The sequence below is a fragment of the Canis lupus genome, chromosome 21, assembly GCF_048164855.1.
Source record: "Canis lupus baileyi chromosome 21, mCanLup2.hap1, whole genome shotgun sequence".
Classification (NCBI taxonomy): domain Eukaryota; kingdom Metazoa; phylum Chordata; class Mammalia; order Carnivora; family Canidae; genus Canis; species Canis lupus.
Window position 1 is genome coordinate 54,089,638 of NC_132858.1, and position 21,219 is coordinate 54,110,856.

At 52.9% G+C, this 21,219-nt stretch overlaps 1 protein-coding gene across 1 annotated transcript in view; it reads left to right on the forward strand.

The window, feature by feature from the left end:
- Positions 1-21,219, forward strand: part of LOC140613197 (protein cordon-bleu-like) — a 144,210-nt gene that overhangs the window by 75,080 nt on the left and 47,911 nt on the right. The window contains exon 6 of the mRNA XM_072791705.1: positions 17,028-17,210. Coding sequence (XP_072647806.1) covers positions 17,028-17,210 — 183 coding nt within the window. The remainder of the gene's footprint in view (positions 1-17,027; positions 17,211-21,219) is intronic.

The following is a 21,219-nucleotide window of genomic DNA, read 5'->3' on the forward strand; positions in this document are numbered from 1 at the left end:
CTGTCTGCCTCTGTACCACGGAAGCTGTCAAAGGAGGAAGAGCACGATATACTGATATGGAGTGATTTCCAGGGTGAAATTTTTTTCATTTTTTAAATGAATGGTGATTTTTACTGGAAACCAAAGCTAATAGATGAAGCTGCCCTTGCAGCGGGTAGATTAATTACTGGCCTCCGGAGAAGAGTTGACTGGGCTTGAAGCCATAGGGCAGGACAGCACTTAATAAAATAATGGTGGCAGATGGAGACAGTGGCCAGCGCGTGCCAGCCTGTGCCAGGCCGGTGCTTCCTTCTGTGATCACATTCCGTCCTCCTCCACCTGCTGGCCTCCCGAGGCCAAATGGTTGACCAGATCGGGACACTTGCTTATGTTTGCTGAAGTATTTTACGTTCAGTTTTTTTTTTTTTAGAAGATTCTGTTTATTTATTAGAGACAGAGACAGAGCACGTGAGCAAGCGTGAGTAGAGGGCAGAGGCAGAGGAAGAAGCAGACACCCTGCTGAGCGGGGAGCCCGATGTGGGGCTCGACCCCAGGACCCCAAGATTATGACCTGAACCAAAGACACACGCTTCACTGACTGAGCCCCCCAGGTGCCCCTCATGTTCATATTTTTTATGTCCCTTATATCTTACTTATGTGTGATATTGTGCTCGTGCTCTCAAGCGCGTTGTGTTGGTGACGGAACTTTTCTCATGAGCCCTCTGCTCTTGTTTTGATGAATTTCCCCCAAGCCAGTGATGTGTAGCTGCGCACCCTGGCCTTGGGGTGTGAGAGCAAGACTTGCAGTCCCACACAGCAGAGGGGACCCTTCTGGCCCCACGTTTCCCGTCTGTATAGTGGGTACAACAGGACCTTACCCTGCAGAACCTGCAGTTACAGAGCTCACCTAACACGCTGGGAAGCGTTCCGAAATGTGAGTAAACTTGTTCAGAGCTTTGTTAGAAAGTCTGCAGATACTACTATTGCTTATTCTTTCCTTGAGAAAATAGGAGTGGTTCCCCATAAGAGTCTGAAGAGAATAGATGTGCATTAAAAAAAAAATACCTTTTAAAAAAAAGATTTGTTTCTTTGAGAGAGCACGTGCACAAAGAGGGAGAGGCAGAGAATCTCCAGCAGCTCCGTGCTCAGCATGGTGCCCAGGGCAGGGTTTGACCCTATGACCCTGAGATCATGACCTGAGCTGAAATCAAGAGCTGGCCGCGCCACCCACTGAGCCCCCCAGGTGCCCCTAAAAGAAAATATCCTAATGGGGATGGCCAAGGATTTCAGATCTTCCCTGGAAAGGTAGTTAATTTGAGGTAAACGATAGTTTAGTCAAAGAATCATCTTCGTTTTCTTAATTGCAGCGTCCTTGAATCAGTAAATATAATCCAAATTTATATTGGATAAATATAACGTCAAGTGGTTTTCCTGGGATTTTGCATTTTTCTGGGAAACCCTCCCTTCCGTATCTAGGGAGCACACCCAGTCCCCTCATGTGTCACCTTTGGACCCGAGACACCACGAGGGGACGTTGTCCGCCACCACCGATGTGATTTATGGTGAAGGGACATGGCTCCCGGGGCTCTGTCTCCATCCCCTGTCCTGTCCCTAAGTCACGCAGCAGCGATGGGTCACGCTCATTGATGGAAGGAGGTTCCTGAGTTGATTTGTAGTTCCCTGCACAAAAACACCACATCGGTCCCGTAAAGTGAACAGTGCTCTGCGGAAGGAGAAAAGTGAGCCCAGTGCTCATCCTGGTTGTGTTTCCAGCTGTGGGCTGCTGGGCGAGTCATCAAACGAACAGTGGTAACTGACCTTTCATGAGCCCCTTGCCTTTGTTGAGAGAAAAGAAAGAAAGAAAGAAGAAAGAAAGAAAGAAAGAAAGAAAGAAAGAAAGAAAGAAAGAAAGAAAGAAAGAAAGAAAGAAAGAGGGCAGCCCCAGTGGCGCAGTGGTTTGGCGCCGCCTGCAGCCCAGGGCGTGATCCTGGAGACCCTGGATCGAGTCCCACATCAGGCTCTCTGCATGATGCCTGCTTCTTCCTCTGCCTGTGTCTCTGCCTCTCCTTCTCTCTGTCTCTATGAATAAATAAATAAAAATCTTTAAAAAAAAAAAAAAGAAAGAAAGAAAGGAAGGAAGGAAGGAAGGAAGGAAGGAAGGAAGGAAGGAAGGAAAGGAAGGAAGGAAAGAAAGGAAGAGAAAAAAGAAAAAAACACCTGCCAGATTCCATAAATTTGACCAAGGTAGAGTCTATCCAGGTGAGCCACCTCAGATGCCATCGCACTGTGGGTGGTTACCAAGGAGTTAGAAAGTCTTTTAGTGGCTGATTTTTAAAAATCACTATCTCGATTTAAAAAAGCAAAACCAAATAAAAAACAAAGCTACAGCTACCTTGGGCCCTTTTCCCGCTTACTCCGTTACAAGGCAGGCAGGGAAATCCCATGTCCTGGTAGCGCTGGCTTCTCAGGGACGAAGTGGCTTCCACCTCAAAGCCCTGTGCAGTTTGGGGGGGTCCCCACGGAGCTGCCCCGCCCGACGGGTGCACTGCAGCAGCCAGGCCTGCCCTGGGAGCCCAGACATTCATGGGGACGCCCACCAGCACACCAGCTCTTTAGGACGTCACAAAAAACTAAGCTAAAAGCAAATTGCCTAATTTCAGCTGCCCTGAGTCCGGGTTCTCAGGGATGCGTCCTTGCAGGGGGCCCCCCCCCCCCCCCCCCCCCCGTCCCATCCCTCTAGGGCAGGAAGACGGAGCGGACTCCGGGGAGGCTGTGCTGAGTCCCTGCCGCCACGAGGGGTCAGCGTCTCCCCGCGGGCTGGGCCTGCAGAAGCTCCCCTTCCCTGTGTTTGCAACGTCCCGGAGGAAGCTGTGTCCCGAGGAGGCCGAGGCACGCGTCTGTGACGTGGAGCCCCTGTGGGGTGGACGCCAGTGTGAGGAGCGGCCTGCGTGGCTGCGAGCCTCCCTACAGCCCTTCGTGTTCGGGATTAGGGGACACCCGGCATGGGGCGAGTTGTAGAAGTGGGATGGGGACTCCCCGCTCGGCTCCCTGGGACTTGGGGGGTTTCCTTGAGCCTTTCTTCCTTCCTTTCTTTCTTTCTTTCTTTCTTTCTTTCTTTCTTTCTTTCTTTCTTTCTTTTTTCTTTCTTTCTTTCTTTCTTTCTTTCTTCCTTCCTTCCTTCCTTCCTTCCTTCCTTCCTTCCTTCCTTCCTTCCTTTCTTTCTTTCTTCTTCTTCTTCTTTCTTTCTTTCTTTTCTTTCTTCTTAGATTTTATTTATTTGCAAGAGAGAGCGAGCATGCGTGGGTGTGCAGAGTGTGAGCGTGCTGGGGGGTCAGAGGGTGGGCAAGGGGGAGAGTGTTAAGCAGGTGCCACAGCCAGTGTGGAGCCCGACACAGGACCCTGAGGTCAGGACCTGAGCCGAAATCCAGCGTGGGGCCCTCCGCCGCCTGAGCCCCGGCCCCGAGCATGTGATTCTCAGAGGGGAAAGGGCACAGCTGAAGGTGACAGGCGGCGCCTGATGCCAGCCCTCGGTTCTCAGACTGAAAAGAAGAAACACAAGTTCCTCACCTTTCAGCTGCAGGTGTATTGCTTGTAGGGTGAGCGCTGGAAGATGTCCCCGTGTGCCTTCTGTGCCCAAGGAACATGGGGCTGCCCCCTGGCTCCTGTCTGCATCGTCCCCCGCGCTCCCTGCCCCCTGACGGCCCGGCGGCCTGCAGCGGGTGGCTCGCACATTGCTCCTGAAGCCCGGCCAGGCCAGTGCAGGTGCAGGGAAGGCGGCTCCCGGCCCTTGGCATCCGTCCCCTCCTGGCAGGTGGCAGCTCCGTGCTCAGGGGGCCGGGCCTGCGCCCTCCGTGACCCCGAGCCGTCCACAGGGACCCTGCACTCTGGGGCCACCAGGTCCCTGGTCACGGAGGAACAGACGCCACCTTCTGTTAAATGAGTTTCATTCCTGGGCCGCCCTTGGCCTCCGAGCTGCACGCCTTTCTCTTCCAGCTTGTTCGGGGCCTCGCTGGGCCTGTGGGCGGGGGCGGAGCCACCACGTGCCAGTCCCCCCCTCCTGCCACTGTCGGGGACCTGCCCCCCCCAGGCCCGCGCCTAGGACGTCTCTGCAGGGCCACCTTCTTGATTTTTCCATCATAACTTCCCCCACCTCTATCTGGGTTCCTTCCTTTTCTTCCCGGGAAGCTGTCCCTGCTGGCCTGGACTCACAGTGAGCAGGGCTACGGCCTGGCGCTGCCTTCCCCTGCCCTCCTCCGCCCTCCTCCGCCCTCCCTGCTCCCCAACCACTGGCCTCCCCCCTCCCCGTCCCTCCCCCTGTCCTCCCCTTTCTTCCCCCTCCCCCTCCCATGCAGTCCCCTCCCCATCCCTGGCCCCCCCAACCCCCTCCCTCCCCTCCCCTCCCCTCCTTGGGCTTGGGCTCTGATCCTTCAACAGGAAGCACACTGCGAGGGGCTCTCCTTTGGGAAATTTTTCAGCGTGGTCCCGATCTGTAGAGAGTCACAGCGTAGAGTCAGGTGCCGTCCGCCCACAGCTAACCACTGTTCACAGGGAGCCACGCTTGCTTCCTACCGTCCTGTGAACTGCTAAGAAGCACAACAAACACAGATGAAGCTGCCTCCGTAAGCGCCTGGCATAGCCCGCGCCCTCCTTCCTTCCTTCCCGGAGGGTCGTCACCCCTCTGAGGGTTTTGTGTTTTAATGAAGGTAGCGAGTGGGTGTCTGTCCAGACACCACACATGGTAGTTTTACATTATTTAGCGCTCGACGGAATGATTTTTTTAAAGTCTGCATCTTGATTCACAGAATTAGCATAGTTTATGTTGAGAAAAAGTAGGGAAGGGGAGGGAGGAGAAAGGGGAGGAGGGAGGGAGGGAGGGAGGAGGGGGAGGGAGGAGGTCAAGAAGGCACAAGGAAGAGGAGAGGCCTCCCTGAACTAACCTCAAGGCGCCATCCTCTCCGCCCGCCCCAGGCCCCAGCCCCTTGCTGGGCAGATGGTGGTGGAGGCGCTGCCCTGGGAGATGGGACCACAGGACCACAGGACCCTGGGGGACAGAGGACAGCCAGCCCCGCCTTCCGGAAAGACCCAGGAGAGGGCCGAGGGCCCCCTGCCTGGCCTGCTCACACCCCCGGGGCAAGGACGTCCTTGCGGGGCCTGCGGCTTGGGGCCTTGTGAGCTAGCAGGGGCCAGGGCAGCTGAGGACCGAGACTCCCCCAGCCCGGGCCCAGGGGTGGAGTCCGAGAGCTGAGGGCCGCTGCTGTGGAACAGGTCACGGGACAGGCCTGACCCCCGGGGCCCAGGGCGGGTGTTCGCAGCCGTGACCGTGGAGGGGGCCTGCAGCGGGCCCGGGGTCCTGCCAGACACCCTTGAGGCCCAGCCAGGGAGCCAGGCTCTGACTTGGGGGGCGCTGGCGCCTGGGCTTAGGGGTTGGGGTGTGTTTCAGCATCTCCTCTAACGCCTCTTGCATCTTCGTGACCTGGTTGTAGTGTCTATGGATTAAAAATCATGACTTTTTAAGCTCGGGGGTGGTTTGTCACGTGATCGTGTGACGCATGAGCAGAAGTGGCTCCTCTAAACCCAGCCGTTGAAAGCACCGAGCAGGTGGCAGAAGCACCGGCCGCGGGTGGGCCGTGGGTGAGCGAGCGGGAGGCCACCCCAGGCACACGCGCCCCGAGCGCCCCAGGACCCGCCGCGAGCCAAGTGCACGCCCGGCCCTTGGGTCTCTCTCTGCTCCTGAGGAAAGAAGCCCGGGCCCCGAGTCAGCTGGGACATTGCCCCACTAATTCATGGGGTATGATTGCTTGTCACTTTGGTGTAGGGCCTTCGGCGACCTCTCGACTGAGACATTTAGGGACGGCTGCACATGGCAGGTCACCTGCCACCGACCCCGACGGCCTGCCCTTTCCATCCTCACGTCGTCTCAACTGGTCATGGAAGGGACACTTGGAACTCTTGGGGCTTAAATCTCTTTTTTAGAAACTGGCATATTTACCCCGGCTTCTTTCCCGTCAGTAATCCCCCGACCCCGAGGAGGGCGGGGAGGACTCCAGAGGCGACAGGACTTCCTCCGCCGGGCACCTGGTTTCCAGCCTGCGGTGCCCAGAACAGAGGGGACCGTGGGCGTCCCGGGCACGGGAGCTCGGCCCCATTGCGGGCCTGTGCAGACGAAGACCTTCCCGACCAGAGGTGGCAAAAGCCTGGGCGGGAGGGCAGCCGACAAGCGACATCTGTAGAGATCTTGGTGGCCCGTCGCACAGGCCACAGACCTGGGACGTAAATGATGCATTTGGGTTGAAGACCGTTGCGATCAGAGTCCATGGTGGTCCACGTGGGGAGGCCCGGGGGGTCTTGTGGGCCGTGAGTCAGCAGCCCCACAGGGGTGGTGTTCCCGTGTGTGCACTGCAGGCCACATCCTTCCCAGACCTTGGGCTCTGCGGACGGATCGTCAGATGGGCGCTGGGAGGAGCCACTCCGCAGACCCAAGCCCGGCGCCAGGGCCTCTGGGCCCTGAGGCAGCAACACTCTTTCCCATGAAAAAGCTGTTGAGCCTCTGGCCCCGATGAAGGGGGGAGACTGGCGCCCTAACCTCTGCAGAGGAAGATAGAGCGCGCTCCAGAAACTCAGTGCCCCTTGGCCTCTTGCCTGTGCCCCGGGTTTTGACCTGCAAAACAGGAATCCCCTGATGACCTACCTCTGAGACTTGTTAGAAGCATCTCCCGGGCTAATATGTGGAAAATTAATGCCTCCCCATGTTTGCTGCTACTGGGGACACCTGAAGTTTAGAGGGCCTCCTCCTCCGGGTTCCCTCCGCCCTCGGCAGGTGTCAGCTCTGATGCCCTTCCGGGGAGCGCAATGGTGCCGCTCTGTCGAGGACAGGCCTCATGTTCTTTGCAGTGTGGCGTTTTCCCTGGACCACTTGGATGATAATCGTATTTTGGATACTGATTTTTTTTTTTTTGGCAGCGTTCATGCACGCAATGGGGGAGGGATGGAGGGAGAGGGAGAGAGAGAATCCGAAGCAAACTCTGCGCCCGGTGCAGGGGCCCAAGTGGGGCTCGATCTCACAGCCTTGAGATCATGCCCATGATCTCATGATCTGACCCAAGGATCGTGAGATGGTAAGAGATGTGCATTGGATCATGAGCTGACGCAAGAGTCGGATGCTGAACCGACTGAGTCACCCAGGCGCCCCTTGGACCCTGAATTTTGTGGCCGCTCTCTTGTACAACACGGTAGCTGAAGACAGAAGTGATGATGAACGTGCAGATGAGGACTGAGTGCTTTTGAACAATGCTTTGGAGCGTTAGCTCAACCCAGAGAGCCGAGGTAGGACCACAGCTGTGCTTCCTGCTGCTGCTGCTTCTTCTTCTTTTTTTTTTTAAGATTTCATTTATTTATTCATGAGAGACACAGGCAGAGGGAGAAGCAGGCTCCCTGCAGGGGAGCCCGACGTGGTACTCGATCCCAGGTCTCCAAGATCAGGCCCTGGGCCCAAGACAGATGCTGGACCACTGAGCCACCTGAGCTGCCCTGTGCTTTCTGTTTCTTAAAAAAAAAAAAAAAAAAAAAATCGCCCGCTTTCCTCGAGGCTTCCTTCACCACAAGAGAAATGTCCTCAGTTTGATTTCCTCCACCCGGCGACTCAGTCACTTGCAGGTACAGAGGAGCCTCCCTGATGTGATACGAGTATAAAACACGGTCCGATGTCACACACAGAGATTTGTTCTCACCTTGCCTCTGCGTCTGCATCACAGGGTGGCGTCGTCTCAGTCCGCCTTCGGATGAGCTCCCGGTGGGTGTGCGGCCCGGGTTCTCATTCCCTTGCCTCATGCAGCCCGTGGCATTAACCCTACGCTCGCCAGCCAGTCCCTGTGAGAGGCCCTATTTGGTTTGGGGGAATGCACTTGTCTTAAGTGCTCCACGTGTGAGATCTTACTCCTGACGAGCCACAGTTAAACTAACCGTCCCAGGTAGCTCAGAACACACCACCGTGGAGATGGTAAGAGATGTGCATGCATGTTTGAAAGGGGAACCCTTGCTTGCCTCGCCACTAGGGTTTCATGAATTATGTGACTAGCATTTCCCCCTGAAGGGATGCTTGAGTTTCCTGAGTTGAAATCACCCATCAGACCCCAGCAAGCATCTCACGCGTACACATCCTGCGGGTTTACGTCTTCCGCCCACAGTTCTCTGCTGGCGTCCTCCCCGGAGTCCTCCCCGTGAGCCTCCCATGTAGCAGGTCCCCTGGCTCTAGCCCTCCAAATGCGTTGTACGTATGGCTTACGTTTTGACTTTCCCTCTGCATAGCCCGCCAAGCCTCCATACCTGGCCTGTGTCTCCTCTCTGACACGGGGCTTGCTGGGCTCGGGGCTCATCTCCCAGATCCCTGAGCTGTGGCACGCTCTCCACCAGGATGGCGACCTCCTTGAGCATAGGCAGCGTGTATTAAACATCTTGATCTACACGGGCTTATTTCCTTTTCGTTCACGAGCTTTTCAGAAAGTTCTGGCTTCCTAAACTTGCCAGTATTAAAGCTGCCTGTCACAAGGAAGCAGCACGTTCCATGCGTTCTCGTGTCTGCAAACAGCCCTTGCTCCTGAGACGGTCCTACAGCAAAAGCCTCGGAGGACCACGGCTCACTCCCAGGGCCTTCGCTGAGCCTCATTAAGAGAAAATCGAATACGACCAGTGGGGGTGCTCATGGTTAGCTCCTTTTACGAAGACATCCTGCCTGCAGAGAAATGTCCCAGAATTGCTCTGATGCTTTTAACCGTCAGGCAGCTTAGGGGACCCAGTATTTTGCTGGCGGAAATATCGATCCCCACTAAATAGCTTCTGCAGCTTTTCCTCTAAAGAAGTGCCATCCCTCAGGCATTCACGGAGGACCGTGGCCAAGAGAATGGCCATTTCCCATCACCTCACATAACAGAAACTGGATCCATACGTTCCGACGCCCCGCCCTTCACGGGGATTGGTTGGGGTGAACTTGACACGCTTTGTCCCTCCTGGGGTCGTTTACTCCAGACGGACTCGAGAGTCCCAGGCACCCAACGCCCACCACCCTCTGCTCTGGCCGAGGGGTTCAGCTAAGGGCATGTCTGTTGGGGTGGCCGTGCCCCGAAGGTAAGAGAAAGACAGAGAGCACCGTCCTGGGAAGGGAACTTTGCCCCACCCGTTGCCCAGGATGGTGCTGGAATGGGAACACAAATATTCTCTCCTTTCTGGCCAGAGCGTAGGAGGAGCTCTGCCCTGAGTGTGGGCCGGCCAGCCAGGCGGATCCCCTGAGTGTGGCGGGACAGCGGGGTCTCTGTGCCCTTCTGCTGGCTGGGGTCAACCTCATACATGGTCCCGCTCTGGATTCTGCATGAGCCTGGAAGGAAAGACGACGGAGATAGCAGGTCTGGCTGCACCTTCTCTCTCCCTCATCCCTCGACACGGCGTTAACAACAGAAGGGTCATGGCAAAGCCTTTCCAAGGGGGCAGTCTGGTGTGCAGAGACGGGAGCCCGGCTGCTGGACCCCATTTAACTCCGCTGCCAGGCAGCAGGGCCATCCTGAGCAGCTCAGTTGTCTCCTCCCCATTAACACCCCAGGATCGCGCCATCCTAAGAGCATCTGCTCTAGCTCAGGAGAGGTGAGGCCGATAGGATTGCCAGCAGCTGTTTAACTACACCCACTGGAACTGAAATGCTCTCCTTAATCTTTGAGCAGGAACCGCGTCCAGATTCCTCACTAGCCACGTCAAAAGATCCGCTCACATTGTCGGGAGATGTGATCACTCGATTGTTCTCAGAGGGTAGAGTCGGTTTGCAAGAATGGATGGATTTGAGGAATGGGAACAAAAATGACTCCCCAGCCTTCCTTTTTTGAGGCGATCTCTCTTGAACAGGAAACTGGCAGTTACAGGTTGACCATGTGTGTCTCGCCTAGAAGCACCTGAGCAGAGTTCCCCGCGTTCTTTGCACGTGGATGAACGATCCCCCGTTGGGGGACACCACGCTGTGGTTGTAAAACTCTTCGTGCAGACGCACAGGAGATCGCACACAAAGGAAAACACAGCCATCTGGGCTTGCTTGAGAAGAACAGGACTTACCTTGAGTCTTGCTCAAGACTGACCTCTGGGTGAGTAGGTGCGGTGGACTCCACTGTCGCTGTGGGGAAGCCCAGCCCTCCCAGAGCCTGGGTCACGGTGCGTGGAGCCCTCAGGCTGGGACAGCTAGAGATGCCCTCGGCTATAGGGTGTGGACCCCACCCAGGGCCTCGTGCCCACATTCACATCCTGATGGGCGAGGGCGGAGCTCATTCTGGAGGCCAAGTCAAGGGCATCCACTGGCCACCTGGAAGCTCGGGGCTGCTCTGACACTGGAGCTCCCTGGTGAGCCCGGCAGTGGGGGTGTCCCTGCATCCCCCTCGGGGGAAGTCCTGGCGGCTGGTTGGAATGTGTGCAGATCCTACCGTCCCAGCCAACAGTGCAGCACCCTAGGGTCACAACGACAATCAGATACAAGGCGAATAGGCTGAGATGAGGAGGAGATCGCCAACAAACAGCTATTAATCTTACTTTACAATAATTAGAGATCAATAGCAGAATCACTCATCACAGCGTTGGTATTTATTTATTTATTTATTTTGGTATTATTTTTTCACAGCATTGGTTTTGAGTGGACACTCAGATCCTGAAATCATGAGTTTCCTTCTTGCTTTATTCTTCTCCCAGATGTGCGTGTGAGATAGGATTACATTATCCTTTTACATTGAATATAAGGAATGAGTGTCGGTGGTGTTGTGAATGCACAGGGTTTTAACATGGTCTCCGATCTGACCTCCTCGAGCTGACAGCCGCTGGTCTGGTGGAGCTTACACCCCACAGTATGAAGTCCCTGAAGGGTGCTTTTACTTTGTTCCTTTTCCTCTCCATTATCCATGGCCTTTTCCTTAATGGTTTATTGGGCTGAACTCACAGGAGAAAACTCCCTGAAAAATAAGATTGTAATAGCTAAGATATGGATTTCAGTGCCAACCATTAAGGAAGAGCATGACTCATTCCCCTACAAGAAAGGACTTGATACTTAAATATATATATATTGACCCATCTGGACCAGAACAGGAAACCAAATCCCTCTAGCAGGGAAGCCATGGTCTGCCCCTCATGGAACTTTACTTTGTAGCAGGAGAAAAGCCCCCAAACAGGAATAAGACATGCACCAGGTTATGTTGACTCTGAGCTGTATAGATTATCCTTGTTTTTCCATTTTATTTAATACAGATGAGAAAGCATTTTAAAGGATGTTTGACTTAATAGTGTTTTCTTCCCAAATGATTATTTGGATTGTTTTTTATATTCTATATACAAATTCCAGAAGTGGGGAAAGAAGGAAGGTAAGAGTTAACCCACTTGCCATATATGGCTTTTATTATGTTGAGGTACGTGCCCTTTGTACCCACTTTGTTGACAGTATTTATCATAAATGGGAGTTGACATTTGTGAAACGCCTTTTCTGGATCTACTGAAATGATCATATGACTTTTGTCCTTCATCTTGTTGATGTGGGGCATCATATAGACTGATTTGCCTTTTATCCCTGGAAGAAATCCCACGTGGTCATGGTGTGTGATCCTGTTAATGTGTTGTTGAATTCAGTTTGCTAATGTTTTGTTGAGGGTTTTTGCACCTGTGTTCATCATACTCAGTGGTGAAACAGCTGAAAGACTTTCCTCTAAGGTCAGGAATGAGATAAGGATGTCCCCCTCACCACTTTTATTCAACACAGTACTGGAAGTCCCAACCATAGCAATTTGGCAAGGAAGAGAGAGAAAAAGCATTCAAATTGGAAAGGAAGAAGTAAAACTGTCACTATTTGCAGATTACATGATTTTCTACGAAGACCCTAAAGATGCCATCAAAAAAGCTGTCAGGACTAATAAATCAATACAGTAAGGTTACAGGATACAAAATCAATATGCAGAAGTTGGTTGCATTTCCATACACTAATAAAAAACCATCAGGAGGAGAAATAAAGAAAACAGTCTCATTTGCAATTCCATCAAAAAGAATAAAATAGCTAGGAATACATTCAACCAAGGAGGTGAAAGACCTACATGTTGAAAATTGTAAGACATTAATAAAAGAAATTGAAGAAGACACAAATAGATGGACAGACATTCCATGCTCATGGACTGCAAGAATCAATATTGTTAAGTTGTCCATATGACTCAAAGCAATCTACAGATTCAGTGCAATCTCTGTCAAGATCACAATCACATGTTTCAGATAGATAGAGCAGATAATCATAAAATTTATAGAGGACCGTGGAAGACTCTGAACACCCAGAGCAATCTTGAGAAAAGAGAACAAAGCTGGAGGCATCATGGCCTTGGATTTCAAATTGTATTACAAAGTCGTAGTAATTAATACAGTATAAGACTGGCATAAAAAACAGATACATAGATTCATGACACAGAATAAAGAGCCCAGAAATAAACCTATGCATGTATGACAGAGGAGCCAAGAATGTGCAATGGGGAAAATATAGTCTCTTTAGTAAATGGTGTTGGGAAAACTGGACCACTGTTTTATACCATTACACAAAAATTAACTTAAAATGGGTTAAAGTCTTGCACTTTAGACCGGACGCCATAAAATGCCTAGAAGAAAACAAGCAGTAAGCTCCTTCACATCGGTCTCAGTGATGATTCTTTTTTTTTTAATCTGACGCCAAAAGCAAAATAAATCAGTGGGACTACATCTAGAGAGCGAAAAAGGTTCTGCAAAACAAAGGAATCACCAACAAAATGAAAGGCAGCCTACCAAAGGGGAGGGGATACTTGCACATCATGGGGTAAGGGGTTAATAGCCAAAATATATAAAGAACTCCTACAACTCAATAGCAAAAAGCCAAACATCCAATTAAATAGCAGGCAGAAGGTCTGAATAGACGTTTTTATAAAGACCACATACAGATGGCCAACGGAACATGCGCAGATGTTCAGCGTCACTCGTGGTCAGGGAAATGCGAATCCGAACCACATTGAGATGCCACCTCATGCTTGTGAGGATCGATATTGTCAAAAAGAGAGGAAATAACGAGTTTCCGTGTGGACAAAAGGCAACCCTCGTGCACTGTTGGTGGGAACGTAAATTGGCATGACCACTAGGGAACACCGCTCCTCCCAAAGTTCCAACTGGAACCAGCAGATGATCTAGCAATTTCCCTTTTGAGTATTCATCCAGAGAAAATAAAAGCACAAGAAAAGATAAATATATTTCTATGTTCGTTGCAGTATTACTTACAATGGGGAAGGTAGAGAAACACCCAACAACCTACAGACAAATGTATAAAGAAACTGTACATATACACATAATGCACAAGCTTGTGTATGCATGTAAGTCTGTGTGTACGAATATATACATTGTGTATGTGCAGTAGGGGATTATTCGGCCATAAATAAGAATGAAGTCTTCTTGCCACTTGTGACAAAATGGATGGATCTCAAGGGCATCATGTTAAGTGAAATAATTCAGAGGGGGAAAGACAAAGACCGCATGATCTCCCTTCTATGTGGAATCTAAAAAGAAAAAAAAAAAAAAAAAAAGCTGGTGGTTGCCAGAGGTGGAGGGTGGGGAAGGTGAAGAAAGGAGTGAAGGGAGGAAAAGGGGAAAAAAGGGAAAATAAAAGTTGAGCCGTAGGTATCCTCTGGGCAGCCAAAATGTTTTGAATACTTTGGCCGCTCATGGGCTGAAGGTTGGGAAAGGCTGCTGAATAGCAGAGTCCTTGCGTGAGGCAGATGGGCCCCAGTCCAGAGAACCCGAAAACAGGCCTGTGGGTGGGAAGGGTGGGTGTTGGCACAGAGCCGCGTGGCGTCCGTGTGGAGCAAGCTGGGGATAATCAAGCCTGTTGTGTCAAAATCGAGCGTTGTCCCCCCGACGCAGGTGAGGCCGGCGAGAAGCCCACCGTCCTGGGCCGCGGACCACACAGCCTGGGATGCGGGGTGCTCGGGGCCTCCGGCGCTGTCCCGTGTGAGGCCACCTTCCTTGGCCCTCACGAGGTCATTCCTCCCAAAACTACGTGTCAGAGAAGAAGGAAACCGCGTGTGATGTGACGGAGACATGCCGGTGTGGACGGCAATTGGAAGTCGCTGGGATTTCCGTCTTGGGGAGGTGGGCGCGCGTGGTGGCGCCAGGGTGGCAGGGTCGCTACACAGCGGACGGCCTGTGGCCCACCTCTCCGGGGGCCTCCGTGCCCGGGCGTCCGGCCGTCGGGCCCCGCAGCTGCGCGGCCGGCCGAGCGCAGAGGAATCGCAGCTCTGCGGCCCGACGGGGGCTGAACGGAGGCCGTGGAGGCGCCGTGTGCCCCTCCGTCCCGCGCCACGGGCTTCCACGGTCCCCGGGTCCCTGCCTGCACCCCCGGCGCCGGGTCCCGGCGGCCAGCCGTGCTCCAGCCGCTCCAGACCCAGATGGGCCCCCCACTTGGCTTCATTCTCTCGCGTTAGCAGGTGCACCGTGCAGAAGCCACTGGGACTCGGGCCTCCGGGTCTTCCTGGCGGCCGCGGCGGCCGCGCTGAGGCCGGGAAGGGACCTCCGAGTTTCTGTGCGCGGCCCCAAGTGCGTGGTAACGAGCCCAGGGCCTGCAGAGTGCAAGGACCGGGACGCACTTACACTCCCCTCCACACCGGCCGTGGCAGCAAGGGGCCGCCACAGATTCCCCAGCTGTCGGGCCGTTCCCGCGGACCCGCTCCCCGTGGGAAGGCTGCTCGGGATGGACAAGGCCCTGCAGCCCCGCTCGGCGTCTCGAAGGGAGGCAGGGACTGGCTTCAGAGCAACCTCCAGGGGTGGCTGTTTGCTTTGCCTTAACGTTTATGGGCAAGAAAACCCAAGTTTCAAGAATGTTCTCGAGGAACAGAAGAGGATTGGAGATGCAGCGCAGGTCATCCTGGGCGGTCACTGAATATGATGGATTTCCTTTACGTATTTTTATTTTTATTTTTATTTTTTTAAGTCAGCTCTGCACCCAGCATGTGGCTCAAACTCTGAGCCTTGAGATCAAGGGTCACATGCTCCACCACCTGTGCCAGGCAGGCACCCTGCTGCATATTTATTTTATTTTTTATTTATTAAAAAAATTTTTTTGCATATTTATTTTAAATTCAGAAAACCCATCATTCAAATGAAAGCTTCCCCACAAGATGCTTTTGTAAAATGAGAGAGTGGAGTTGTCCAGAGGCTCAGCGGTTGAGCATCTGCCTTCAGCCCAGGGTGTGACCCCAGGGTCTTGGAATCGAGTCCTGCATCGGGCTCCCTGCACGGAGCCTCCTTCTCCCTCTGCCTGTCTCTCTCTCTCTCTCTCTCTCTCTCACTCTCTCTCTTTCTGGGTCTCTCGGGAATAAATAAACTAAATATTTTTTTTAAAAGTCGAAAAAAAAATTGTGTCTGAGTTCATGCGGCTTCTAAGTGACAAAAGCAGGAATTGAACCCAGACACCGTGTCTCCATCATGCGTGCGCTACCTTCCCAGCTGCATGGGCCTCGCTGTGGAATATGCCTCGGGCACGGGCACTGGAGGAGGAAGGCAGGTCAGGACAGGGAGAGGCTCCAGGGCAGAGGGTGGCTTCCATTTTGTTTTGCTTTAGATCTTCTCTTTTCTCTTTTCTTTTCTTTTCTTTTCTTTTCTTTTCTTTTCTTTTCTTTTCTTTTCTTTTCTTTTCTTTTTTCTTTTCTTTTCTTTTCTTTCTTTTCTTTTCTTTTTAGTGGGCTCCACGCTCAGTGTGGAGCCCAATGTGGGGCTTGACCTCATGACCCTGAGACCAAATCTGAGCTGAGATCAAGAGTCAGACGCTGCACCGACTGTGCCCCCCGGGGGGCCTCATCATTTTTTTTTTTTTCATTTGAAATTGGAGTGTTGGTTCTCTAAACCCTCTTTCTGCACCAACTCTTGGATGATTTGATTAAGCAGAGCCTGGGAGGGGAGAGTCTGAAAACTGTGTGCCCTCCAGCGGGCCAGCCTCCCCTCCCACACCCAGGAGGAGCAACTGCTCCCTGCAAGCAGCTCATGAGCAGGTTGGCTGGCGTCGGTCTCCCGTGCATTAGGGACCCACCACACGGGACTGTGCTCCGCGCCCCTGCGGTCTTCGCGGTGCGCCGTTTGCTCAGTTCGTCCGTTCATCCACGACCTCTGACCGTGCAAAGAAACCTACGCCCCGCCTTGGCAGCAGGTGGCCTACTTCTCCAGACGGCAGGAGGTGTTGGAAGGTGGGGCGGAGGGGGCAGTCATGGTTCCCCCAAACGCGGGAGGCGCTTGGGGACGGGGCAGCTGAGCAGACGACTCCGCGGGGTGTACGCAGAGCTTTGTCCGGGGCAGCTGGCTGTTGGGGAGACGCGGGCGGAAGGTGACCCCGTGGCTTTGCAGTCACCCTCTGCAAAGTCCAGACACTGGGCCGCAGGATTTCCGGCGCGAGGGATGCACAGGGTGGGGGCGCACAGGGATGCACGAGATCAGGGGGTTCACAGGTACCTCGGCAACTCCACCTTTAATTGGACCGAAGCCTGTGTTTACCTGCAACAGATTCATGTCATCAGTGGGTGTTCCTAAAGGGGTGGTGGTCGGTGTCCTAGGGAACAGGTGCCGTGAGGGTCATCACCGGGCGGCCGGAGGTGCAGGCAGTGTCGTCAGCACCAGCGAAGACAGTCCTCTTCTCCGGGAGCAGTAGGCTTCTCGGCCCTTCCTTCCCCTCTGGCACCCAGGGCGTCCTCAGATGGCAGGCTAACGTCTCAGCGAGGCTCCCTCATACCTTGGGCGGGAATGCCGGCTGATTCATGATCCCGAAAACAGACCTTGCGGCCGGAGGCCGTCGCGCAGCAGCATCTTCTCCTAAAAGGGAGAACCCGGGCCTTCGTGACAGGGCGAATGTGGGTTTTGCACAGCCACACAGGCCCATCGTGGTGGAGATGATGTCGGGGGCCTGGGCGAGCGGCTTGGCGCTGTGTCCGGCCTGGAGCACCCGCCCGCACAGCAGTCGTGGGACACTGATGAGAGTATTCTGTTTGTCTGCCCCACAGGGCTGCCTGACAACGCCCAACTCCCCATCCGTGAACCCTCGTTCCGTTCCGTTGGGTCCATCGCTGTCGCTCAGCAACATCTCGGGGGTGTCTGTGAAGTCAGACCTGAAGAAGCGGCGGGCCCCTCCGCCCCCGACCTCGCCTGGCACGGGGCCACCGGTGCAGGACAAGGCCTCGGAAAAGGTAGGCTGGGGTAGTGGGGTGGCTCTCCGGGCCGGTGCATCCGCGATGTGGACCGGGGGTTCCTTCTAGAAGCTCCCTGCAGGCCCTATGACCCTTCCAACGTGTGGCTTCACCCCTAGAGCATTTCAGGGGAATATTTAAGGTCTATGTGGAAGTCAAGGTGAGATCCCACGCCGAGCCCCTTCAGTTACGGAAGGTAGGAGGAGACCTTTTGTGCTTCTAGGCGTTAAGAGGCCTGGGCTTGCTATCCCTAGCATTGAAATTTAGGGCATCGTCACGATCACTTCCCGAGAGAATTGCATGGGTCGGGTCCCCGGCAGGAACCTGGGCTTTGACTGGGAGAGGGACGACAGGTAATGTGCCACGAGATGCCCCAGAGACGTCAGGTTCACAGCAGAGAGCGGGGAGCGGTGTTTGCAGTAAGTCGCTCTCTGTGCGATACGACATTTGTGGAGACGGCGTACGCAGGAAGCCAGGAGTGTTAAGTTTGTCTTCAGAGCAACCAAATGGCTTTGCACGGTTGTCGTTACATGTGGACAGGAAAGAGCCTTTGTCCCCAGCAGCCGGGGTCTCGACCGGGCTTCTTTCCTGCTGCGGGTCTGCTGCCACCTTGAAGCACCCCTGGAAATCTCAGTCCCTCCGCTCCTGGGGGCTCGGCTGCTCCTTGACGGTAGCTCCTCCTCTCGTGGGCTGGGATGGGACACGGTAAACCTGGGAAGTGTGGTCTGTGCTCTTGAGATGCGTCCTTCCTCATTTGGGTGGGCAGCAGCAGGGACAGCCCCTAGGGTGGCCGGGAGGGGAACCAGCTTTGGAAGATGAGGTCCCGGAGGCAAACCACCCGAGCCCACAGCGGGGCCTACTCCATCCACATCGCAAGGCATGAGGTCAACCTGCAGAGTCAAGAAGGATGCGTTATTCTTCATGACGCTCAGAGGTTTCCCAGGGGCGGATGGCCCAGCTTCCTGAGCCAGGAGGTGGAGATGGGGGGCGGGGGCAAGGAGGACACTACACCAGGAACAGGGACTTGGTGGGGCACACAGTTATTCCCCCACGGGGCCTTCATGCTTTTCCTTCTGCCTCGGTCATAGCTGCACGATCCCGAGAGTCTTAGCTGGAACCCTTCTGTGCTTATTTGTAAAATCGCTTTTCCTTAAAATAAACTAGAAACCAAGTCCGTGCCTCCCAGGTGGGAGCCCTGTCTCGGGGTCATGCTTAGAAGTTCCCTGAGGGGGGATCCCTGGGTGGCTCAGCGGTTTGGCGCCTGCCTTTGGCCCAGGGCGTGATCCTGGAGACCCGGGATCCAGTCCCGCGTCGGGCTTCCGGCATGGAGCCTGCTTCTCCCTCCTCCTGTGTCTCTGCCCCTCTTTCCCTCTATGTCTATCATAAATAAATAAACAAATCTTTAAAAAAAAAAAAAAAAGAAGTTCCCTGAGGGTCTCTCTGGAGCAGCCGACTTCTTGCTTGGTTTCCTTTTGAGCCTGGTTGTCTATCAGTCTATCAGTTGTTTTTTTTTAATGTATTTATTTATTTTAGAGAGAGAGGGTGGGGGGGGCAGCATGCACAAGTGGGAAGGGTAGAGGGAGGAGGAGAATCCCAAGCAGACTCTGCGCTGAGCGTGGCGCCCGATGCAGGGCTCCATCCCACGACCCTGAGATCATGACCTGGGCCGAAACAGAGACGGACGTGCAACTGCCAGGCGCCCGTGTGTCCATCACGTTTCATAAATTTTACCGAATCCTCCTCTGTCCCTCCAGAGGGAATCTCTATCCCTGGAGACCACGCCGTTCCCATCTACAGACCTTCCCTGCTGTGCCCTTGCGCTCCGCTGGCAAAGCCTGCAGCACGACATATTTTAGAAGAGGGCATTTTGATTTTTGTGTTTCTTAAGCATTTCCTAATGCCTCGCAGTGGTTTTGGGTTCTCCGTGACATCTCAGCTACCTTTTGATGCGAGGAACTTCAGGCACTCGTGGAACCTCACTTGGTTGTACCCTTGCATGATTGAATGGTGCAAATCGAACACAAAGCTACTTCCTATGGGTGTGTATGGTGTGCCTCTTTATTTTCCTGGGGTTTATTTTTTAAGATTTTATTTATTTATTCATGAGAGACACAGAGAGAGAGGCAGAGATGCAGGCAGAGGGAGAAGCAGGCTCCCTGCAGGGAGCCTGACACGGGACTCGATCCCAGGACTCCAGGATCAGGCCCTGGGCCGAAGGCAGATGCTTTAAGCACTGAGCCACCCAGGTGTCCCTTTCCTGGGTTTAGAGTCTGAACTTTTTCATAACCCACAGACCATATTTCTAGTATTTAGCACTTTTTCAGCTGGCTCCCTCTGGGGACCTCTTTTTTGCTTTTGATTGGGACAGATATTTCTTTAGCAGTGACAGTCACGACGAATTCCAGGATCATCATGTACGAGTTTTTTGGTTTGTTTTTTGTTTTTTGTTTTTTTGCATTGAGAATTGCATTTCCCTAATGTTATAGAATGTAGATGCTAAACCACATCAGCATTTTAAAAATTTCTTCCGGGATCCCTGGGTGGCACAGTGGTTTGGCGCCTGCCTTTGGCCCAGGGTGTGATCCTGGAGACCCGGGATCGAGTCCCACATCGGGCTCCCGGTGCATGGAGCCTGCTTCTCCCTCTGCCTGTGTCTCTGCCTCTCTCTCTCTGTAATTATCATAAATAAATAAATAAAAATTTAAAAATTTCTTCCATCCGGAGAAGATGTTGTGTTTTTCAGACTTCACCGTGCTTCTCCAGAGTGGGTACAGTGTGCTGGAGTGCAAAAATGTATATAGTAAGTAGAGAACCGGGAATTCTGAATGAAAAATAAATAGTTCTCTATACCCCGAAGAATGAGCAGAGTTCCCTGTGAGGCGGTAAAAGCTTTTTACTGAAATCTGTTTTATTTGGCACGGAATGAGTAGAGAAATAGGCTCACAGAAACCCTCTCCTTTTGTAAGCATATGAGTGGCATATGGATTAGATTTAAGCATTTGCTATGACCTTTTTTTTTTTTATTTCCTTTTTAAATGAAAGGTATTTTGTTATTTACTAATTTCTGGGAAAGGAACCCAAAAATGTATTGTTGTCGTTGTTGGGGAAAAACGTCAATTCCTTCTTCATGAACTTCCTTCCATATAAAGATAAGATGTTTGTTTGGAAAGCCTTATTTATATGCAACTGTTGCTAACACCAATATCCTGAATGAAAAGGAAAGGCTTATTCTCAAGGACATGACTGGTTTTGGAAAAGGAAAATGTGTAGATTTTCTTATTTTAGAAGTTTTTTGTTGTTGTTTGTTTTTCTTTTTTTCTTTTTTTTTCTTTTTTTTTCTTATCATCAGGTCTGAAAACTTCAGTGCTTCCTTACTTCAGGTCTTAAAGAGGGAATCCTTTCAGCCATGTCCTGGCTCATGGGAAACATTCTCAAAAACGCAGTCTTTGTGTCCGCGTTTTTGTTACCTGATGATGTACGTACAGCGCGATCATCAGTCTTCACAATTTCTGGAAGTTCTTTTCAAAGAGAGTTTCCCAGGGGGTGTTGGAGCCCAAGGGAGAGACTCAGGGTGTCCTTGTGCAAGCCCATTAGCAGAGAAACTGGCAAGACGGGTGAAGACACGCGCTATCTTTGCAGAAGAGGATGGCTCCCTGTGCCAGATGCCATCCCGCCTCCCGGTACCCGGAATGTAGCTCCGACCAAGCGCAACGTTCAGACGGGAACGATGCCTGTGTGAGGGCACCATATGCTAAGTCAGGATTTTCCAGACTTACGTGAGCATCAGAATCACCCCCAAAGGGCTTGTTAAAACACATTCGACTTGGCTCCATCCTGAGAGCTTCTGATTCAGTAAGTCTGAGGCAGGGCCTGAGAATTTGCGTTCCAGCACGTTCCCAGGCAAACCCCACTTTGAGAACCGCCGGGCCGCAGGATGCCACAGCCCCGATCCGCCCACTCAGACGCGGGGCTAGCACATGTCCGAGAGATCCACCCGGCGGCAATATTT